Here is a 19,496-nt window from a genome sequence, read left to right on the forward strand (position 1 = left end):
ACTTAGCAAATGCCAAGTTATCATTATTATTATCTGGGGCTCACGGTCTAAGTGGGAGGGACTAGGATTTAGTCCCCATTTGATGAAGAAACCGAGGCACGGGAAAGTTCAAGTGACTTGCCAAAGATCCCACGGCCAAGTGGAATTAAAACCTAGGTCCTCTTACTGCCGGGCCGGTGCTCTTTCCACGCTGCTTTCCCTTCCCTTCATTCATTCAGTCGTATTTATTGAGCGCTTACTCTGTGCAGAGCGCTGTACTAAGCGCTTCTGCGTGGCCTCCGACTTGTTCCCTCGGCTCTCCCCACCCCACGACACTTACGTATCCATCTGTCATTTTATTTATATCGATGTCTGTTCATTTGTACTGAGGTCTGTCTCCCCAGCCCCCGACCCATAGCTCGTCGTGGGCCGGGCTCGTCTCTCTTTATCGCTGTCTTGTAGCTCTCCGAAGCGTTTAGCAGAGTGCTCTGCACACCGCATATTGAATGAAGGAATGAGGTGGCCGACAGAGTGAGTAGGCTAGGGGGGAAATGATGATCAGCCGGGTGATGGGGGCGGAGCCCCAAGTTGGAGGGACTCGGTGGGTGGGACCGCCGGGGAGGGGGTTGGGGGAGACGCCGACCGTTCCGGTGCCCCCCGAGAGTTTGGGGGGCCTGGGGGCTGCTCCTCCCGGGGGGCTTCCCGGCTGCGGGCTGGAGGCAGGGCGGGGCCCACGCCGCGGCCACCACAGGTAATCCGGGGTGCCCCACGAGGGACCACCCCCTCTTCTCCCCCGCCCACTCTTTTCCCGAGCTGGGGTGCTGCACCTCGGCCCCCGGCGTCCCCTCCGCCCCCTCTCCCCGCTCCCGCCGGCCGGGACCCCGGCCCCGCAGCTCTGCAGGCCCCGGAAGCCATTCATTCATTCGTTCGTTCAATCAGTCGTATTTATTGAGCCCTCACTGTGTGCAGAGCGCTGGACTGAGCAGTTGGGAGTGTACCACAGGGCGATAGGACAGACACGAGAGAAGCGCCGGTCCTCCCCGTTATCCTGCTCCAGCCGCCGCCGGGCTGGCCCGGCCCGGGGAGCGTGGGAAGGGGGAACGGGCCTGGAGGGAATCGGGCAGCCCAGAGAGGCAGGGGACGGACCGGGGCGGGGTGACGGGGCTGGTCCTCGGGGAGGGGAAGGGGCCTGAAGCCAGCCGGATCCCGAGCTCGGCCTCCTTGCTCCCCGGGGCGGGGAGGTGGGGACTTCCCTCCCTGCCTCCTCTTCCCTTCCCATACAGAGGTCAGAACCGCATTCCACCGCTCCCTAGCGAAGGCCCCTCGACGAAGCCGGAGCCCCGTCCCCCTCTCGGGGATGCCGGAGTAGGGGGTCTCCCTCCGCCCGCTGCCCTATCCCGGCCCCACTCCCTGGCAGAACAGAGCCCAGGGCCGGGAGGTTGAGGGGAGGTTGGCGGGGAGAGGCCCAGAGCACCAGGCGCTGCTCACAGAGGTCTGGGAGCCAGGTCCCCACCCCCCTCCCCCCCCAGCTCCATGCCTCGGCCTGCTTCTGTTCTGTCAGAGATAAGGAGGGAGTCGGCGAGGGGGGAAAAAAGCAAACGAAATGGGAGGGCGGGTGTAGGCCGCAGAGCTGGTTGGGGTGGGGTGAGAGGATGGAGCTGGGGGAAAACCTGGGGCAGGGCAGGGATAAAGACTGCCTTCATCCGGCCCAGCGGGGTGGTGCCCGTCCGGCCTCCTGCTCCCCACGCCACCAAGCACCGGTGCTCTGCCAGAGCTGCCAACATCAACCCCAGGTCGGCTCAGGACTGCCCCCCCCCCAATTACCCCACCCCTTCTGTCTCCCCACCCTCCCTTCCCCTAATCAAATGGGAAAAGCCTCCCTCTGGAGGGAGGAGACCGAGCTCTTGTTCCAGCTCCGGACTCCGAGCCCTTATCGCTCGGGGAAACTAGGCTCCCGTGGGGCAGGGACCTCTGGTTTGATGTTCTCGGGAGGCCCCGGGAGGGTGGGCGGGAGCAGAGCGGGGTTCTCTCTGCGAGACGGGCTGGCTCGGCTCTGAGCGAGAAGGCAGGGGACTGGCTGGGTGGCAGCGGGCTGGCGGCGAACTCCTTGGGTGTCCTTTCTCTTGTTCCTCCGGTGGGTTTAACTCTGACTTGCAGGTAAGCACAGGCCCGAGAGAAATCAGCCTGCTGTACCCTCTCCCGTGGGCCTCAGGGGCTGCGGGGGGATCCAACCCACAGACCGGACCCCACATTCCTCCCGTCCCCCATCTTGGAGGCTTTACTCGGCTGAGCTGACCGGAGCCCACTGGCCATGGAGCTCCGGCAGGGGCCGGAGCAGGAGCTGGAGGAGGGACTGGGACACCCGGAGAAAGAGGATGGAGACGCCTTCCTCCAGAAGGGGGTCACCTTCCAAGATTCCTTGCGGACCCCACACGGCTCCGTCGTCAGCTTCCACAAAATCCAGTACTCCGTGCAGCTGGTGTCCGGCCTCCCTTGCCGGAGAGTCACGGAGGAGAGAAAAATCCTGCACGATGTGGAGTGAGTGAGGGGACCGGTGGGGGCCTGGGGATGGGGGCTGGCGCTGGGGCAGGAGAGCTGGGTCAAGGGAGAATGGAGGAGGGGCTGGGGGGTGGGCCGAGATATTTTAGAGCCTTGGGGCTGGGTGGAAGGAGCCAAGAGAGATAAGGGAGGGAGGGGTTATAGGGGTAGGGGTAGGGGTAGGAGGAGACTAGGCCAGAAAGATGGTGCCCCGATGATGATGATGGTAACAGTGTTTGTTAAAAACCCGTACTAGATGCCAAGCACTGCTGCAGTGGGTGTTGGTGGTTCCCGAGGGGTTCTGGGAGTGATTGGGAATCACGCAGTCTTGAGTGGCCACAGCTGACGCTCTCACCTTCTCTGTCTCCGTCCAGGGGCATCATGAAGCCCGGGCTGAATGCCATCCTGGGTCCCACTGGCAGCGGGAAGTCCTCGTGAGTCTCCCCACTCTCATCCCACATTCTTGCAGGTGTCATAGGGTCAAGGGGAAGCAGACCTGTTGTAGAGAGGGACTCCCATGAAATTTCCCCTTAAGAATTGTTCTTAGAAATCTCTCAATATCGAAACCAGTCAGAGCATTTTAAGAGAGCACGGGACTGGAAGTCGGAGGACGTGGATTCTATTCTGGCTCTGCCCGGCTCCCCCGACCGCCCCTTCCTTCGCCCCCCGCCACACTCACTTTTCTAAAAATGGTATTTGTTAAGCTCTTACTATGTGCCAGGCACTGTACTAAGCATCGTGGCGGATACAAGGTTGGACATATTCCATGTGCCACATGGGGCTCACGGTCTTAATCCCCATTTTACAGGTGAGGGATCTAAGACCCAGAGAAGTTGACTGGCCCAAGGTCGCATGGCAGACAAGAGGTGGAGCTGGAATTAGAACCCAGGTCCTTCTGACTCCAGCCCCATGCTCTATCCACTAGGCCACGCTGCTTCTCACTTGTCTGCTGGGTGACCTTGGGCAAGTCACTTACCCTCTCTGTCCCTCAGCTTGCTCATCTGTAAAATGGAGGTTCAGTACCTCCCCTCCCTGTCTTCTGCTCTGTGAGCCCTATATGGAGCAGGGTCTGGGTCCAATCTGTATCAGCTGCAGTGCTTAGCACAGTATTTGACATATAGTAAATGCTTAATATTAATAGAGGCCATTCATATTAGAGGAGCCTGGGAGAGAGGAATCCTGGATCCCGATCCCGGGATGCACCAAGGGCTCTAGTTGCCTTGGCATGGAGGGAAACCCTTTCCCGCTCCTTCCTGACAACTACCGAGGCAGGCACTGAAAAAACAAATTAGAGACAGAGGCCCAGCGGCCCAGAGACATACAGAGACATGAAGACCCAGAAACACTGAAACCCAAAGGCACGGAGGCGTGAAGATCCACATACCCTCAGAGTCACGGAGACCCAAAGACTCAGAAACACGCAGAGGCATCGGGACACTCAGTTTCAGAAACACGGAGATATGAAGATCAGTGAGTCCATCGAACTCCAGAGACACTCTGAAACATGAAGAGCCAGAGACACGAGCACCCAGACACGTATACACGCGGCGATGTACGGCACAGCTGATCACAGACGCACCAAGAGACACACACGCACACAGAGACCCCGACACACAAATGATGCTTCGAGCCCGACTCATCCAGGCTAGAGGGATCTGCCTCTGTGAAAACCTGATTACCCTGTATCTCCCCAGCGCTTAGAACAGTGCTCGGCACCTAGTAAGCACTTAACAACTACCAACATTATTATTATTATTATTAGGTCTCCTGCTCATCGTCCCCTTCGACTCGCCCAATCTTGGCGAAACGTGCGAGGTCTGATGAGATTTGCTGGTAACTATGTGACACCTCTCCTCCCTGAGGGAGTTGATTGGTGCTTTGGGTTGTCAGAGGGGAGTGAGAGATTCAGCTTCAATCAATCAAATTTATTGAGCGCTTACTGTGTGCAGAGCACTGTACCAAGCGCTTGGGAGAGTACAGGATAGGAGAGTCAGTTAGATGTGTCCCCTGCCCACAAGGAGCTTACGGTCTACAGGGGGAGACAGTAATATCAAAAAATGAATTAGGGATACGTACGTAAGTGCTGTGAGGCTGAGGGAGGGGGTGAGAAAAAGGAGCAAATCCAAACGTAAGGGTGACGCAGAAGGGAGTGGGAGAAGAGGAAAGATGGGATTAGTTGGAGAGGGCCTCTTGGAGATGTGTCTTCAATAAAGCTTTGAAGGTGGGGTGAGTACTTGTTGGATGTGCTTCCTAATCAGTCTGGAAAAACATGTAGCAAAGGGCTTCCTCAGGCCCTGGGGCTCGGAGGGCTACTGGCTGCTGTGGTGGTCGCCTGGGGGCGGAGGCAGGCCGAGAGGCTGAGGGGCAGTCTCTGTTTGTGATGCTGCTAATAATGTTGGTATTTGTTAAGCGCTTACTATGTGCAGAGCACTGTTCTAAGCGCTGGGATAGACACAGGGGAATCAGGTGGTCCCACGTGGGGCTCACAGTCTTAATCCCCATTTTACAGATGAGGTAACTGAGGCGCAGAGAAGTTAAGTGACTTGCCCACAGTCACACAGCTGACAAGTGGCCGAGCTGGGATTCGAACCCATGACCTCTGACTCCAAAGCCCGTGCTCTTTCCACCGAGCCACGCTGCTTCTCCATAATAATAATGTTGGTATTTGTTAAGCACTTACTACGTGCAGAGCACTGTTCTAAGCGCTGGGGTAGATACAAGGTAATCAGGTTGTCCCACGTGAGGCTCACAGTCTTCATCCCCATTTTACAGATGAGGGAACTGAGCCACAGAGAAGTGAAGTGACTTGCCTACAGTCACACAGCTGACAAGTGGCAGAGCTGGGATTCAAACCCATGACCTCTGACTCCCAAGCCCGGGCTCTTTCCACTGAGCCACGCTGCTTCTCTAAGCAGCTGCTTAGTTCTTGGTACATAGTAAGCGCTTAACAAATACCATAATTATTATTATTACTGTGTGGTGATGTTTCTGTGTGTTGATGGTATTGTGTGCGACGAGGGGACCGGGTGATGATAGTACTGTATGATGGTGGTGCCCTGTGGTGATGGCACTCTGTGATGAAAGCTCCGTTTATGAGAATGGTTCCGGGGGACATTCATTCGGTCGTATTTACTGAGCGCTTACTCTGTGCAGAGCACTGTACTGAGCGCTTGGAAAGTACAATTCGGCAACAGATAGAGACAATCCCTACCCAACAGCGGGCTCACAGTCTAGAAGGGGGGAGACAGACGACAAAACAAAGCAAGTAGACAGGCATCAATACCATCAAAATAGATAAATAGAATTACAGACATATACACATCATTAATAAAATAGAGTAATATGTACAAATATACACAAGTGCTGTGGGGAAGGGAAAGGGGTAGAGCAGAGGGAGGGAGTAGGGGTGATGGTGAGGGGAGAAGGAGCAGAGGAAAAGGGGGAGCTCAGTCTGGGAAGGCCTCCCGGAGGAGGTGAGCTCTCAGTAGGGCTTTGAAGAGGGGAAGAGAGCTAGTTTAGCAGATCTGAGGAGGGAGGGCGTTCCAGGTCAGAGGTAGGACGTGGGCCGGGATTGACGGCGGGACAGGCGAGAGCAAAGCACAGTGAGGAGGTTAGCGGCAGAGGAGCGGAGTGTGGGGGCTGGGCTGTAGAAGGAGAGAAGGGAGGTGAGGTAGAGGGCAAGGTGGTGGAGAACTTTGAAGCCAATAGTGAGGAGTCTGTGCTTCATGAGAAGGTTGACAGGCAACCACTGGAGATTTTTGAGGAGGGGAGTGACGTACCCAGAGCATTTCTGTAGAAAGATAATCCGGGCAGCAGAATGCAGTATCGACTGAAGTGGGGAGAGGCAAGAGGATGGGAGATCAGAAAGGAGGCTGATGCAGTAATCCAGTCGGGTTACGATGAGAGATTGTACCAACAAGGTAGCGATTTGGATGGAGAGGAAAGGGCGGATCTTGGCGATGTTGTGAACGTGAGACCGGCAGGTTTTGGTGACGGATTGGATGTGTGGGGTGAATGAGAGAGCGGAGTCAAGGATGACACCGAGGTTGAGGATTTGTGAGACGGGAAGGATGGTTGTGCCATCCACAGTGTCGGAAAGTCGGGGAGAGGACAGGGTTTGGGAGGGAAGATATGGAGCTCAGTCTTGGGCATGTTGAGTTTTCGGTGGCAGGCGGACATCCAGGTGGAGATGTCCTGAAGGCAGGAGGAGATACGAGCCTGGGGAGGGGGAGAGAACAGGGGAGGAGATGTAGGTTTGGGTGTCATCTGCGTAGAGAAGATAGTTGAAGCCGTGGGAGCGAATGAGTTCACCAAGGTGCCGTGTGATGATAGTTCTCTGTGAATAAAATGTCGTACGATCATAGTACCGAGTGAGATGAAGGTGTCGTGATTCTATTGCATTGTGAATAAAAGTACCATATGATTAACTGGGCCTTGCGGTGCTAGAACTGTGTGATGAAAGAAGTACGGTATGATGATAGTACTGTGAGAGATGAGGGTATCACGTGATGAAAGATAGTACTGAGTGACGGTAGTTTATCATAGTAATGGTGGTATTTGTGGAGCACTGATTATGTGCTGGGTACTGTTCTAAGTCCTGGAGTAGATGCAAGTTAATCAGGCTGGACGTAGTCCCTGCCCCTCATCGGGCTCACAGTCTAAGTGGGAGGGTGCAGGCGTTTTCCACGTCGAAGGGGCCGTGGAAGAGGAGGGTGCTGTGTCTGAGAGGTGCGGTGATGTTGAGGTTTGGAACTCTGTCCTTGGGATATTGTCCGTTGAATCCACCGAGCTTCTGCCTCCGCAGACTCCAGCCCTGGGATGGGGCTCCCCTCCTGCCCTTCTCTTGAGTGGGCGGGGTCGTGGCTGGGAGCCCTTGGGGGCACTGAGGTTGACGGGTTCCATCCGTCCCCAGGCTCCTGGACGTGCTGGCCGCTCGGAAGGACCCACAGGGTCTGTCGGGGGAGGTGCTGATCGATGGCTCTCCCCAGCCGCCCAACTTCAAGTGCATCTCGGGCTACGTGGTGCAGGTCAGGACCTTCCTCCCCGACGCTCCGCCGGTCGGGAAGGGGCTGGGGGCAGGGGTGGAGGGGCAGGGGCGAAGGAGCCCCCGCTTCAGGGAATCCAGGGCATTCCCGGTGGCCAGAGGAAGAAAGGGTGGGGACCGGGAAGTCTTCCCTGTCTGCCTCTGGGGGAGTCCAGGCCGGGGAAAGTAGGCCTGCAGACACAGAGAGGAGCCTGGGTGGCAGCTCCTGAGGACTCAGAGGCTGGGGCTGGAGCCTGGGGCACGGGCACAGGGACTATCTCCATCCTAATGTTCTTGGTCCTATCCCAGTGCTTAGTACAGTGCTTGTCACATAGGAAGCGCTGTAATTTCTTTTTTTATTTCTATTAATGTGTGTCTCCCCCTAGAGACTGTGAGCCCGTGGTGGGCAGGGAATGTGTCTGTTTATTGTTATATTGTGCCGTCCTAAGCACTTACTACGGTGCTCTGCACACAGTAAGTGCTCAATAAAAACGAATGAATGAATCCTATGACCACTGGCTCCGGGCCTCAGGGGGGCCGACCTCCCCGTCTGTATGCCCGTCTCTGGGCGGAGGGCACCCGTGCTTCCCTCCATCCCTCACCCTCTCGCTCCCGGAGTCGGCTGCGTGACCTCCCCCGGGGGCCGGGGGCGCCGGGGTCTCCCACAGGACGACGTGGTCATGGGGACGCTGACGGTCCGGGAAAACCTGCTGTTCTCGGCCGCGCTGCGGCTGCCCCGTTCCACCCGCTTCCGGGAGAAGAAGGAGCGGGTGACCCAGATCATCGGCGAGCTCGGCCTCAACGCGGTGGCCGACTGCAAGGTGAAGTTCCGGGACGGGGGCTCTGGGAGGGGTGGAAGTGGGTGCGGGGTCCCGGGTTGGGTCGGGGCGGGGTGGTGGGGGTAGGCCTCTGGGTTGGGTCAGGGGGTGGGTGGGGAAAGGGCCCTGGGAAGGATGAGGAGTGGGGGTGAGGGCCCCCAAATCGAGTCGGGGGTTAGGACAGAGTCCTGGGCCGGATGGGGGCTGATGACGGGGGTCCTGGGTAGGCTGAGGAGTTGAGGTTGGGGCCGAGTCCCGGGTCGGTTTCGGGGTGGTGGCAGCGTCTTGGGTTGGATGGCCAGTAGGGTCATTTGTGGGCTGGGGTGGAGAGTGAGGGCTGATGTCCGGCTTAGGGGGGAAGGAGTGAGGGCTAGGAAAAAGGCAAGAGCGGGGGCTTGGGGTTTGGGAGGGACGGTGGGGGTCAGACGAGGCTTCCCCAGGTCTGGAGAGGCTGAGCCGCTCCCCTTCCCCAGGCACCCCCAACCCTCAACCAACACCACCACCCCGCTCTGCTCCCAGGGAAGAGGAAGGGGAGGAAATCCGGCTTTGGGACCACCCCCGAGGCCGCCCATCAGCCCACACCCCCGAGTCCTCATTGCTTCAGCCTCTTTCCCTCAGGAGCCCTGGGGTTCTGGAACCCAGAGGAGAATTTGGTGCCCTACCCCTGCTTGAACCCGGCTCCCTTCTCTCCTCTCCCTGCTTTCTGCTCTGTGCCCCCTGTTTCCTGCTCCCTGCGGGACTGAGCAAAGTCTCCCCGATTCACCTCAGTGCTCACTGAACAGATGAACCCAATCTGAGCTGTGTGGGCAAGTCCCTTAGTTTCTCCGGACTCCAGTTTCCCAATCTGTAAAATGGGGATTCGATATCCGTTCTCCCACTTACTTTGTCTGTGAGCCCCCTGTGAGCCCAGTGCTTAACACAGTCCCCGACCTATAGAAAGCGCTTAACGAATAGCCCGGTGATTACTGTAACTGTTATTATTACAGGTGGGCACGGAGCTGATCCGGGGGGTGTCGGGAGGGGAGCGCAAGAGGACCAGTATCGGGATGGAGCTGATCACGGAGCCCCCGGTCCTCTTCCTGGACGAGCCGACCACTGGCCTGGACTCCAGCACGGCCTACGCCGTCCTACTGCTGCTTAAGAGGTCAGGGCCCAGCCCCCACCCCCCGGCCCTCCCTGCTCCTCCTGCTCCCCCTGCTTGCCCCCTACCCTCCGCTCTCCCTCCTCTCAAGCCTCTCCTTTCCCCTCTCCTTCCCTCCCTTTACCTTCTCTACTACTACTAATAATGATGGTATTTAAGCGCTTTACTATGTGTCAAGCACTGTTCTAAACTCTGGGTAGATACAGTCTAGTTAGCTTGGACACAGACCCTGACCCACCTGAGGCTCACGGTCTGCATCACCATTTTATAGATGAGGTAACGGAGGCACAGAGAAGTTAAGTGACTTGCCCAAAGTCACATAGCAGACAAATGGCAGAGCCAGGATTACAACCCATGACCTTCTGACTTCCAGGCCCGGGCTGTATCCGCTACGCCATGCTGCTTCACTAGGCCACTCTGCTTCCCAGTGTGGAGACCTTTTTGTTCTTTTAATAGTATTTGTTAAGCTCTCTCTATATTCCAGACACTTTACTAAGCGCTAGGAGTAGATACAAGATAATCAGATTGGACACTGTTGGAAATTTGGGTTCTCCACTTCCTGCTTTCTGGCCAGGACCCGCCCCACCCCAGCCCCCAGACCTTCCCTCCACCCCAGGTCTCTCCTTCCCCACCACCATCTAACCCCCAGTTCTCTCCTTCTCCCACCACCCTCAACCCCCACCATCCCTTGACCCCCTCGGCCTCCCCCCGCAACCAGCCCTGCCGCTGCGGCCCCCCTGTGTCCTCCGCAGGCTCTCCCGGAAGGGCCGCACCATCATCCTCTCCATCCACCAGCCCCGCTACTCCATCTTCAAGCTGTTCGACAGCCTCACCCTGCTGGCGCTGGGCCAGGTGGTCTACCACGGCCGAGCCCAGGACGCCCTCGGCTACTTCCGTTCCATCGGTACGCCCCAGGAAGCCCCCGCCCCTTGCTCTCCACCCGCCGGGCCTTCCCTGCTCTCCCCACAGGAGGACTGGGGTCTGACTCCCCATCGACCCCTGCTCCCTCAGACCAGGGAGATGGGGTGAGGACGGCACGGGGGCTAGGGGCCTGGCAGGAAGGGGAAGAGACAATGCATTGGTAAAGGGAGGGCGCTGGGGAGGGGTAGATCCGGGCAGGATGGGGTGTAGAGCTGGGAGAGAGGCGTGGTTTGGAGGTGGCAGGATCCCGGGAGGGACACGGTGCGGTGAGACGGTAAGAACTTCTGCACCGCCCCCCCATTTCCCATCTCCTCAGCCCGAGAGCCCCCAACAACGTGGTCTCAGGTGTAGGGAGAGACCACCACCCCCGGCGTCAGCCGACCCAGCTAGCCTCTATCCTCACCGCCTTCCTCCTGCCCTGCCTTCTTTTCCATCCCACCTCACCCTGTCTCCCCCCGCCTCACCCACCCCTTCCTTCCCCAACCCTCCTGCTGGGGTTTCTGTTCTAAGGATACGAATGTGAACCCTTCAACAACCCAGCGGATTTCTTCCTGGACGTCATCAACGGAGACTCCACCGCCGTGGCGGCCGGTCAGACTGTGGGGGGCGAGGAAGGCCAGCAGGGTGTGGAGTGTGGGTGCTGGTGGGGGCTGTGAGGGCAGGGTGTGGTGAGCTCGGGGGGAAGGCCTAGGGAAATTCATTGGTGTCACAGGATTGAGCGGCAGTTTCCATGACTTCACTTCCCTCCTTCCCACCTCCTCCCCCACCCTCCCTTCTCTTCTCTTCCTCCTCCTCCCTTCTCTTCTCCTCCTCCTCCTCCCTTCCTCCCTTCTTTCCTAGCCCTCCCCACCCCCCGTCACCCCAAGTTTCCCTCAGGACTCTCCCCCTGCTCTTTTGAAGATGACATCCCTCCCTCTCCCAGATCCTTAGTTCCTGAGGACAACCCGAGGGTCCCTCTGCTCTATAGCCTCCCCCTCCCACCTCCTCAGCCTCCCACTCCCCAATCCCTCCCCTCCTAGTTGGTCTCAGGCAGCTCTGCAGCCCCCTGCCCATCCAGGCTTCTAGTATCAGGTGGCTGAGGACCCACCAGTGCCCCCTCCCCATCCAACCCCCGACGCAATCAATCAATCCATCGGTGGTATTTATTAAGCGCTTAATGGGTGTAGAGCACTCTTCCCCTCCCTGCCGGCTTCCCCACCCCAGGCCTTGCCTCTCCAGCTCAGCAGGGTGGAGGGGCCAGTCTGAGATGGGGGGCCCTGAGTTCTCGTGCCCTCCCTTGGCCGTAGACCCCCCGGAGAAGGGAGCTGGGGGCCCCAGCCTGGTGGAGAAGCTGCACAAGCTGTACCTGGAGTCCCCGCAAGCCCAGAGCTTGCAGGCGGCCCTGTCCATGGCCAAGAGTGCCCAAAGCGGAGCCCAGCGGGCAGGGGGGAGCCGCCGGCGGCCCTTGCAGACCATCACCTATGCCAGCGGCTTTGGCACCCAGCTCTACTGGCTCACCCAGCGCTCCTTCAAGAACCTGGTCCGCAGCCCTCAGGCCTCCGTCGCTCAGGTGCGCCCACAGAAGCGGGGGCGGGGGAGGACCCGCTGGGGAGGGCGGGGAGAGACCGACCGGGAAGGAGTGGAAGATGAGGGGGAGAGGATGGGGAAGGGTGGTGGGAAGGGGAGACTACTGTGGCAATTACTATGTGCCAAATATCTGCCAAGGTCAACAGGCGTCTGGCCCTCATGGGGCTCCCAGGCTAGTAATAGTAATTATGGTATTTATTAAGCACTTACTATGTGCCAGGCACTGTACCAAGCGCTGGGGTGGATACAAGCAAGTCCCTTATCCCACGAGGCCATCACAGTCTCAATCTCCATTTTACAGATGATGGAACTGAGGTACAGAGAAGTTAAGTGACTTGCCCAAGGGCCTGTAGCAGATAGGTAGCGCAGCTGGGATTAGAACCCACGTCTTCTGATTCCCAAGCCCGTGCTCTTGCCACTAGGCCGTGCTGCTTAGTACGTAGGCTGGAAAGGATAGAGCCAGGATAATGAGAAATGAATTAGACAGTGGGAGCATTTAAAGACAGAAGACTAAAATGGAAAGGGCAAAATAGAGAGAAGGGCGCGGGGACGGAGCAGCGCTGATGTTACTCAGACTTTGCTAGAAGCAGAAGGGAAGGAGGGAGACAGCTGGCTTGAGCCAGGGTCCACAGATGGAGCGTCTCCTTTTTCATATTTAAATATGTTTGTTAAGTACTTACTATGTGTCAAACACTGTTCTAAGCATTGAAGTAGATAGGAGTGAATTATTCTGGACACGGTCCCTGTCCCATTTGAGGCTTAGTAGGAGGGAGAACAGTCGAACTGAGTGCCAGAGAAATTAAGTGACTTGCCCAAGGTCACACAGCAAGCATTCGGCAGAGATGGGATTGGAATCCCGGTTCTTTGACTCCCAGGTCTGGGCTTTTTCCATTAGGCCGTGCTGCTTCTCATTCACATGCCCCCCGAGTAGTGGTGGGTTGGGCGGGATGGCGGAGATGGGGAGAGGGCTGTCGACCTGCATCTCTCCTACTGAACCTGGGTTACCCCAACAGACAGTTCTGCCCAGCGCAGGGAGGGGATCTGTCTTAGTGAGCTGGGCCGGTAGGCACCTAGGGGCGATGTATGACTCCTTGGGAGAAGTCAGGCCTTCTGGAAAGAGCACAGGATTGGAATTCAGGAGACCTAGGTTCTCATCTTGGTTTACCACTTGCTTGCGAAGTGACCCTGGGCCAGTCACTTCACTCCTCTGCCCATCAGGATCCTCATTTGGGAAATTGTGATTAGACACTCTTCCTCCCCCATAGACTGGCTGCCCGTGAGGAACAAGGACTATGTCCGATCTGATTCGTCATCTAGTGGATTGAGCACGGGCCCGGGAGTCAAAAGGACTTGGGTTCTAATGCCGACTCCACCATATGTCTGCTGTGTGAACTTTGGGCGAGGAATGTAATTTCTCTGGGCCTCAGTTACCTCATCTGTAAAATGGGGATTAAGACTGGGAGCTCCAGAGAGATAGGGACTGTGTTCAACCTGATTAGCTTGTATCTACCCCAGTGCTTAGAACAGTGTTTGACACAGGGTAAGTGCTTAACAAATACCATCATCATCATTATTATCTTGTATCTCTCCTAGCACTTAGCATAGAGTAAGAATTTGACTTATTAATCAAATCAAAATTATTTAATGACCATTACGATTCTCCAGAGGCTGCCTTGGACACAGGGCTTGCCGCTCCCTCCCGCTCCGCTCCTGTCCCCTGGAATGTCGTGGCAGGTTCCCCATGCTGGTGGGGGCCAGAGAGTGGGGGACTGGATGCTTTTCCCTCTCCACCACTCACCCCGCCGCCGCTGTCCACAGGTGGCAGTGACCATCATGTTGGCCCTGGTGATGGGAGCGATCTTCTTCGATGTCAAGCTGGACCAGAGCGGCATTCAGAACCGGTATTCCCATCCCCACCGTGCCCCAACATTCCCGGCTCCAGGGGGAGGAGAGGCGTGGGGGCTCGGAAAGGTGTTGTGGACAGCCAGGAGCCTAGGGAGGGAGAGTCGGAGCAGTGGGAGTGGGGCTCAGGCCTCGGGGGAGTCGGCCTGGCAGTCGGGGAGTCAGGGAGGAGGCCAGGGTGGTGGGTGCTGGAGCCGAGACGTGTTTCTCTCTCCTGCGGCCCAGAGTGGGGGCTCTGTTCTTCATGACGACCAATCAGTGCTTCTCCACCGTGTCTGCCATCGAGCTGTTCGTCAAGGACAAGAAGCTGTTTGTGTGAGTGTTGGCGGGCCTCCTTGGGGGCGGAGTTCAGGGGTCCCTGGCCCCAGGACCCGGCCAGGTCAGCACCACGCTGACCGGGGACGGGCTCCCGGTCCCGGCCGGGACCGCGGGGAGGCCGAACCCCCGCTAGCCGGAACCCGCCCTTCCGGGATCTCGGGATCTTCCGCTGGTCTGAGCCACCCTGCGCAGCTGCCCGGGGCTCTCAGAATGAGGTTCCTGGCCGTGCCCGGCCCGGCCCCTTGGTTGGTTGAGGGTTCTCTGATGTAATTAGCCCAGTGGTCCCTGGCTACAGTGGTGTCTAGATTACAGTGGTGCCTGGGCCGCAGCGAGACCTGGGGTACGGCGGTTCCCGGCAGCAGTGAGAGAAACTGAAACCCTAATGGTCTGGGCTGCAGGTTAGGGTGGGGTTAGCCCCGAGCACTTGCAAATTGCATCACTTTGCCCCCCCCTCCCCCCCACCCCCCCGCAAAAAAAAACCCACCCTGGGGCTGGGGCAGGGGAGGCCTCTGCTCCCCCCCTCCACACACACCTCTGGTGGGAGAGGGGACTCTGGGGTCCTGGGAGGATCCATCCTAGCCCCAGCCTTCGGATTGTACATTCCAAGCGCTTAGTACAGCGCTCTGCACATCGTAAGCGCTCAATAAATACTATTGAATGAATTCTTGCCATTCCTGCTATTTCAGCCACCAGTACACCAGCGGCTACTACAGAGTCTCCGCCTACTTCTTCGCCCTGCTGTTTGGGGACCTGCTGCCCATGAGGACTGTGCCTGCCATCATCTACTCCTGCATCAGCTACTGGATGATCGGTGAGAGTCGCCACACCGCCCTTTGGACCGGTAAGGGGTCAGACCTCCGCAGGGGCCAGAAAACTGGCGGCGGAAGGACCGTGCCGTGAACAACATGACCTGCACCGGGACCTGTGAGAAAGCCAAGGAGGGTCCCACCGCCGCCACCCTTTACCTGGCCCACCCGAGCCATACCGATACCCAGGCTCCCTCCGGGCAAGGCCAACAGGAGGGGGCGGCTCCTGGGCCGGGGTCTGGGTGGGACCCCCCCCGCCAGGGCCTGTCGTGTGGAGGGATGTAGTGGAGTTGGGGGAGGTGGGAGCTGGGATGGAGGAGTGGGAGGGGAGGACCAGAGAGGAGGGGAAGCGGTTCCTGGCGGTGATGTCCGGGGCGGGAAAGAGGTGTCTCTCCTGGGCCCCATTCATTCATTCATTCATTCATTCATTCATTCATTCATTCATTCATTCAATCGTATTTATTGAGTGGTTCCTGTGTGCAGAACACTGACTTCTGGGAATTCCTGAGAATGGGGCAGAGTAGCCGGCAGAGGACTAGACAAGGCACAAGGCAGAACCGTACAGCAGCGTGGCTCCGTGGAAAGAGCACGGGTTTAGGAGTCAGAGGTCATGGGTTCTAATCCCGGCTCCGCCACTCATCAGCTGTGGGACTTTGGGCAAGTCCCTTAACTTCTCGGTGCCTCAGTTACCTCATCTGTAAAATGGGGATTAAAAGTGTGAGCCCCACTTGGGACAACCAGATTACCCTGTATCTACCCCGGCGCTTAGAAGAGTGCTCAGCACCTAGTAAGCGCTTAACAAACGCCAACATTATTATTATTACAGCTGCTGCCCCACCGGCCGGGTGGAACTTGGGACACACCTGCTTCCTCTCAGGGTTCCTGCCTGGCCCAGAAGTGGGTTGGAGAACCCGCTTCTGGCCGAATCCCATCTCCGGGGCCCCTCCCGTCACCCCGCCGCCCACCCCCCGTCCGCACGAGGCCGGCCTGGGCCGCCGCGCCTCCCCGACCCGGTCACACAGGACCTCCTTGTTGTCTCTCCTCCCAGGCTTCCAGGGTTCCGCTAGCAAGTTCTTCTTCTTCACACTGACCATGATACTCCTCACCTACACGGCCACGGCCATGTCCCTGGCCATCAGTGCCGGCATGGAGGTGGTGGGCATCGCCAACCTGTTCATCACCATATCCTTCGTCTTCATGATTGTGAGCGAGGGGCGGGGAGGAGGTGAAGTCGGGGATGGGTTGGGGGTGGGGGGGTGGATTCAGGGCCCACTGGGGGCTGGGGGCGGGTAGGAGGTTCTCAAATCCATGCAGGGAGGAATTAAAGGAGTGACCTGGGATCTGCAGGATGGAGAAGGCGATGGGGCCGGCGGGAGACCGGGCGGCCATTCACGGGCTCCGAGCCCTAAGCCCCCTCCCCTCCCCGCCCAGGGTCCACAGACCCATTTCTCAGCATCTCCTCCGCCACTCCAGCACCTTCCCTTCCATCGGGGAGTGCTGGGTGGGAGTCCAGGCCCAACCGAGAAGGGCCGGAAGAGGTCCTGGGGGCGATGGAAGAGGAGCGTCTGTGCCCAAGTGCCATTTCTCTCCCCGCCTCCCCTTCTCCCCCCATCTCCAGCTCTTCTCGGGGCTCCTGGTGAATTTGCCCTCCATGATGGGCTGGCTCAACTGGCTCAAATACTTCAGCATCCCTCGCTATGGCCTGACGGTGAGCGTCCCGGGGAGGGCCGGAGGGACAGGGAGCAGACGGAGAGGGAGGGGAGGGTGAAAGGCGGGGAAAGGGGAGCAGCAAGGTGGGGAGTTGCCAGGATGGGCCGGTGGAGGAGTAATGCCAGTAATAATACTAGGAGTAGTAAAATTAATAATAGTAATAGTACTACTACTAATAAAATTAATAGGAGGAGGAGAAGATGAAATAGTAGTAGAACAGCAGCAGTAGAAGTAAGTAGTAATAGGAGATCTGGTGTCCATCCCGATTTTCTTGAATCCATCCCAGTGCTCAGCTCAATGCCTGACACATAGTCCTTACCAGATGCCATAATTATTAGTAATAGTAATAGCAGGGTAGTAGCAATAGTAATCTGAGTAGCAATTGTAGTAGTGATGATCATATTACTTACTGAGCGCCTCCTGCTGAGTGTGACCCACTGTACTAAGCGCTTGGAAAAATGCCCCTGAAGCAAAGCCCACGTTCTCTGCCCTCAAGACGTTTCTAGTCGAAAGGGGGAGATGGATAAGGCCACGTGATTGACAAAGAGGGGGAACAGTAGAAAGACCAAGCATCAGATAAACAGCGGAAGAAATGGGCCAGGGTGAGCTGGCAGAAGAAATCAGTAAGAATAAGGAAATAGAGATGTACACGGAAGCGTAGAGGTGGGTGTTTTGCCTAAGTATTAGCGGTGGCCGACGGGTTGTCCCAACGCGGGGTGTTGGGGAGTAATCGGGGAAGCACCGCCGGAGGAGGAGGTGGGATTTGAGGCGGGCTTGGATGATGGGAAGAGTGAGGGCCGGAGGGTCAGTGGGTGTTTGGAGGTTCGGGTTTCTGGGGATCAGTTCGGGGCCACCTCCGCCTCCCTCTGCGCCCCCAGGCACTGTCTGAGTGTCTTACCTCTCTCCCCTCCGTCTCGCCCACCCCGACCTTGCTGGGTCGGCCTCCGTTCAGGCGCTGGAAATGAATGAGTTCCGGGGACTCTATTTCTGCGGCGAAAGAACCAACGCCACCATCGCCCCGCCGGAGAACTTGACCTCCTGCCATGGGGGCGACTCCTGGGCCAGAGAAATGTGAGCCCTGTGGACGAGGACCTATTCTGGACTCGAACTTGGCCTCCGGCCTCTTCCTCTGTGCCTCTGATCCGAGCTGTCCATTTACACGTCTGTCCAGATCCTGGCCTCTCGATCCCTCTGGATCTCTCTCTGTCTCTCTCTGTGCCCCGCTGTCTCTGCTGTCTCTGCCTCCGCCCGCCTGTTTTGCGAGTCTGCCTCTCTCGCTGACTATCTCAGCAATGCTTCTGCTTCCTCGAATCCCGGCCTCTGTCTCCATCCGGAGAGAACCGGGTAACGCGGCAGCTTTATGGGGGGGTCCCCCAGGCTCCTATAGGATGAGAGAGAGGTGGGGGGGCGGCAAGGGCAGGGGTGCAGAAATAAGTATTAGGGGGTGGAGGAAGAGGAGTCCTGATAGGGGTGAGGGGCTTGGGGACCCAGGGATGGGTAGATGCCATTGAGGGGGCACCTGAGCGGAGCATGAACAGCTGGAGCATTAACAGCTTTCATTCATCAGTGAGCAGTCTGTAGGGGGAATCGGAGGGTCTTGGCAGAGATGACTGCGTCCACTTGCCCTATATTTGTGGTGTTTGTGAAGTGCTCGCTATCGTAGTAAGCGATGGGGAGGTTCAAGACATTCGGTTTGGACGCAGTCCCTGTTTCACAATCAAAGAGGATGGGAAAACAGATACTGAATCCCCATTTTACGGTTGAGGAAACTGAGGCGAAGAGCTATTAAGCAACTTGCCCAAGGTCACACAACAGGCAAGTGGCGGAGCTGAGATTAGAGATCTCCTGAATGCCAGGCCTGTTCACTAAGCCACGCTGCCTCTCAGGGTGAGAATGAGTGCAGAGGCATGGGACCATAGGTCTGGGGGGTGAGCAGAATGAGTAGGGGTCAGAGAAGCAGTATGGCTTAGTGGGGTCAGGAGGACCTGTGTCCTAACGCCGGCTCCACTACTTGTCTGCTGTGTGACCTTCGGCAAGTCACTTCCCTTCTCTGTGCCTCGGTTACTTCATCTGTAAAATGGGGATTGAGAGTGTGAGCCCCAAGTATCTACCCCAGTGCCTAGAACAGTGCTGGGCACATAGTAAGTGCTTAACAAATACTCTAATTATTATTATTATCATTATTATTATCTTTCTGTACTGTTCATCTTGAGGTTTGCCAGGGTGACATGGGGCCGGGGGTAGGGGTACAGGATCAGGAGCCAGAGCTCTGTCCAACACGGTGCCTTTCTCTCTTCCAGATGCTATGGAGAGAAGTATCTCTGCAGTCAGGGTGTGGGGGTCTCCAACTGGGCCATGTGGGAGAACATCTTGGCCCTCGTCTGTATGACCCTCATTTTCCTCAGCATCGCCTACGTCAAGCTGCGCTTCATGAAGAAGTTCACTTAACCCCCCCTTCTTTCTCTCTTCCTCCCACAACCCTGCTCCTCACGTGCCCTGGGAAAGGGCTGCCTCTCCCCTCCTGGACCAGGGCTCCCCATATTTATGAGAGGGAGAGCGGGGGGCTCCCCTGTTTTTTACTGGCGTTGTAGCTGGAACAAGCTTGTTGGAACCGTACCAGACCATGGTGTGGTTTATTCGGTAATGAGTGCCGGTCCCCTGCTCGGTGTGAGGCCAGGTCTGCCCGGGGGGCGTGTTCATTAAGGGGTGGTCTCTCGCTCGGTCCTCGCACCCAAGCCAGAGGGCATTTAATTTGCCCAGTGGCTTGAGAGCTA

General features: G+C 57.6%; 1 protein-coding gene across 5 annotated transcripts; it reads left to right on the forward strand.

Annotated features, from left to right (window-relative positions):
• The first annotated feature begins 644 nt into the window (after nt 1–644).
• On the forward strand, nt 645–19,338 carry LOC100082462 (broad substrate specificity ATP-binding cassette transporter ABCG2). Of its 5 annotated transcripts, none has more exons than XM_029081174.2 (16): nt 645–730; nt 2,137–2,517; nt 2,892–2,951; nt 7,430–7,544; nt 8,209–8,361; nt 9,345–9,502; nt 10,252–10,403; nt 10,931–11,053; nt 11,707–11,969; nt 13,805–13,887; nt 14,114–14,203; nt 14,893–15,017; nt 16,061–16,215; nt 16,631–16,720; nt 17,675–17,793; nt 19,023–19,170. In XM_029081174.2, the coding sequence occupies exons 2-16, from the start codon at nt 2,291–2,293 to the stop codon at nt 19,168–19,170; spliced, it is 2,061 nt and encodes a 686-aa protein (XP_028937007.1). In that variant the 5' UTR covers nt 645–730; nt 2,137–2,290. The 5 variants fall into 5 exon arrangements, with proteins under 5 accessions (XP_028937007.1, XP_028937008.1, XP_028937009.1 ...); XM_029081175.2 differs by lacking the exon at nt 645–730 and adding an exon at nt 1,667–1,772; XM_029081176.2 differs by lacking the exon at nt 645–730 and adding an exon at nt 1,881–2,136 and having other exon boundaries at nt 2,255–2,517.
• Nucleotides 19,339–19,496: the final 158 nt, after the last annotated feature.

This window comes from Ornithorhynchus anatinus, chromosome 16 (genome assembly GCF_004115215.2).
Source record: "Ornithorhynchus anatinus isolate Pmale09 chromosome 16, mOrnAna1.pri.v4, whole genome shotgun sequence".
Lineage (NCBI taxonomy): Eukaryota > Metazoa > Chordata > Mammalia > Monotremata > Ornithorhynchidae > Ornithorhynchus > Ornithorhynchus anatinus.

Bases quoted from the DNA above. Each gene is read 5' to 3' on its own strand.
- LOC100082462 (XM_029081174.2), top strand. From the start codon at position 2,291: ATGGAGCTCCGGCAGGGGCCGGAGCAGGAGCTGGAGGAGGGACTGGGA. The intron at 9,503-10,251 runs GTCAGGGCCCAG...TGTCCTCCGCAG, and splicing joins GTCCTACTGCTGCTTAAGAG to GCTCTCCCGGAAGGGCCGCA. The intron at 10,404-10,930 runs GTACGCCCCAGG...TTCTGTTCTAAG, and splicing joins CGGCTACTTCCGTTCCATCG to GATACGAATGTGAACCCTTC.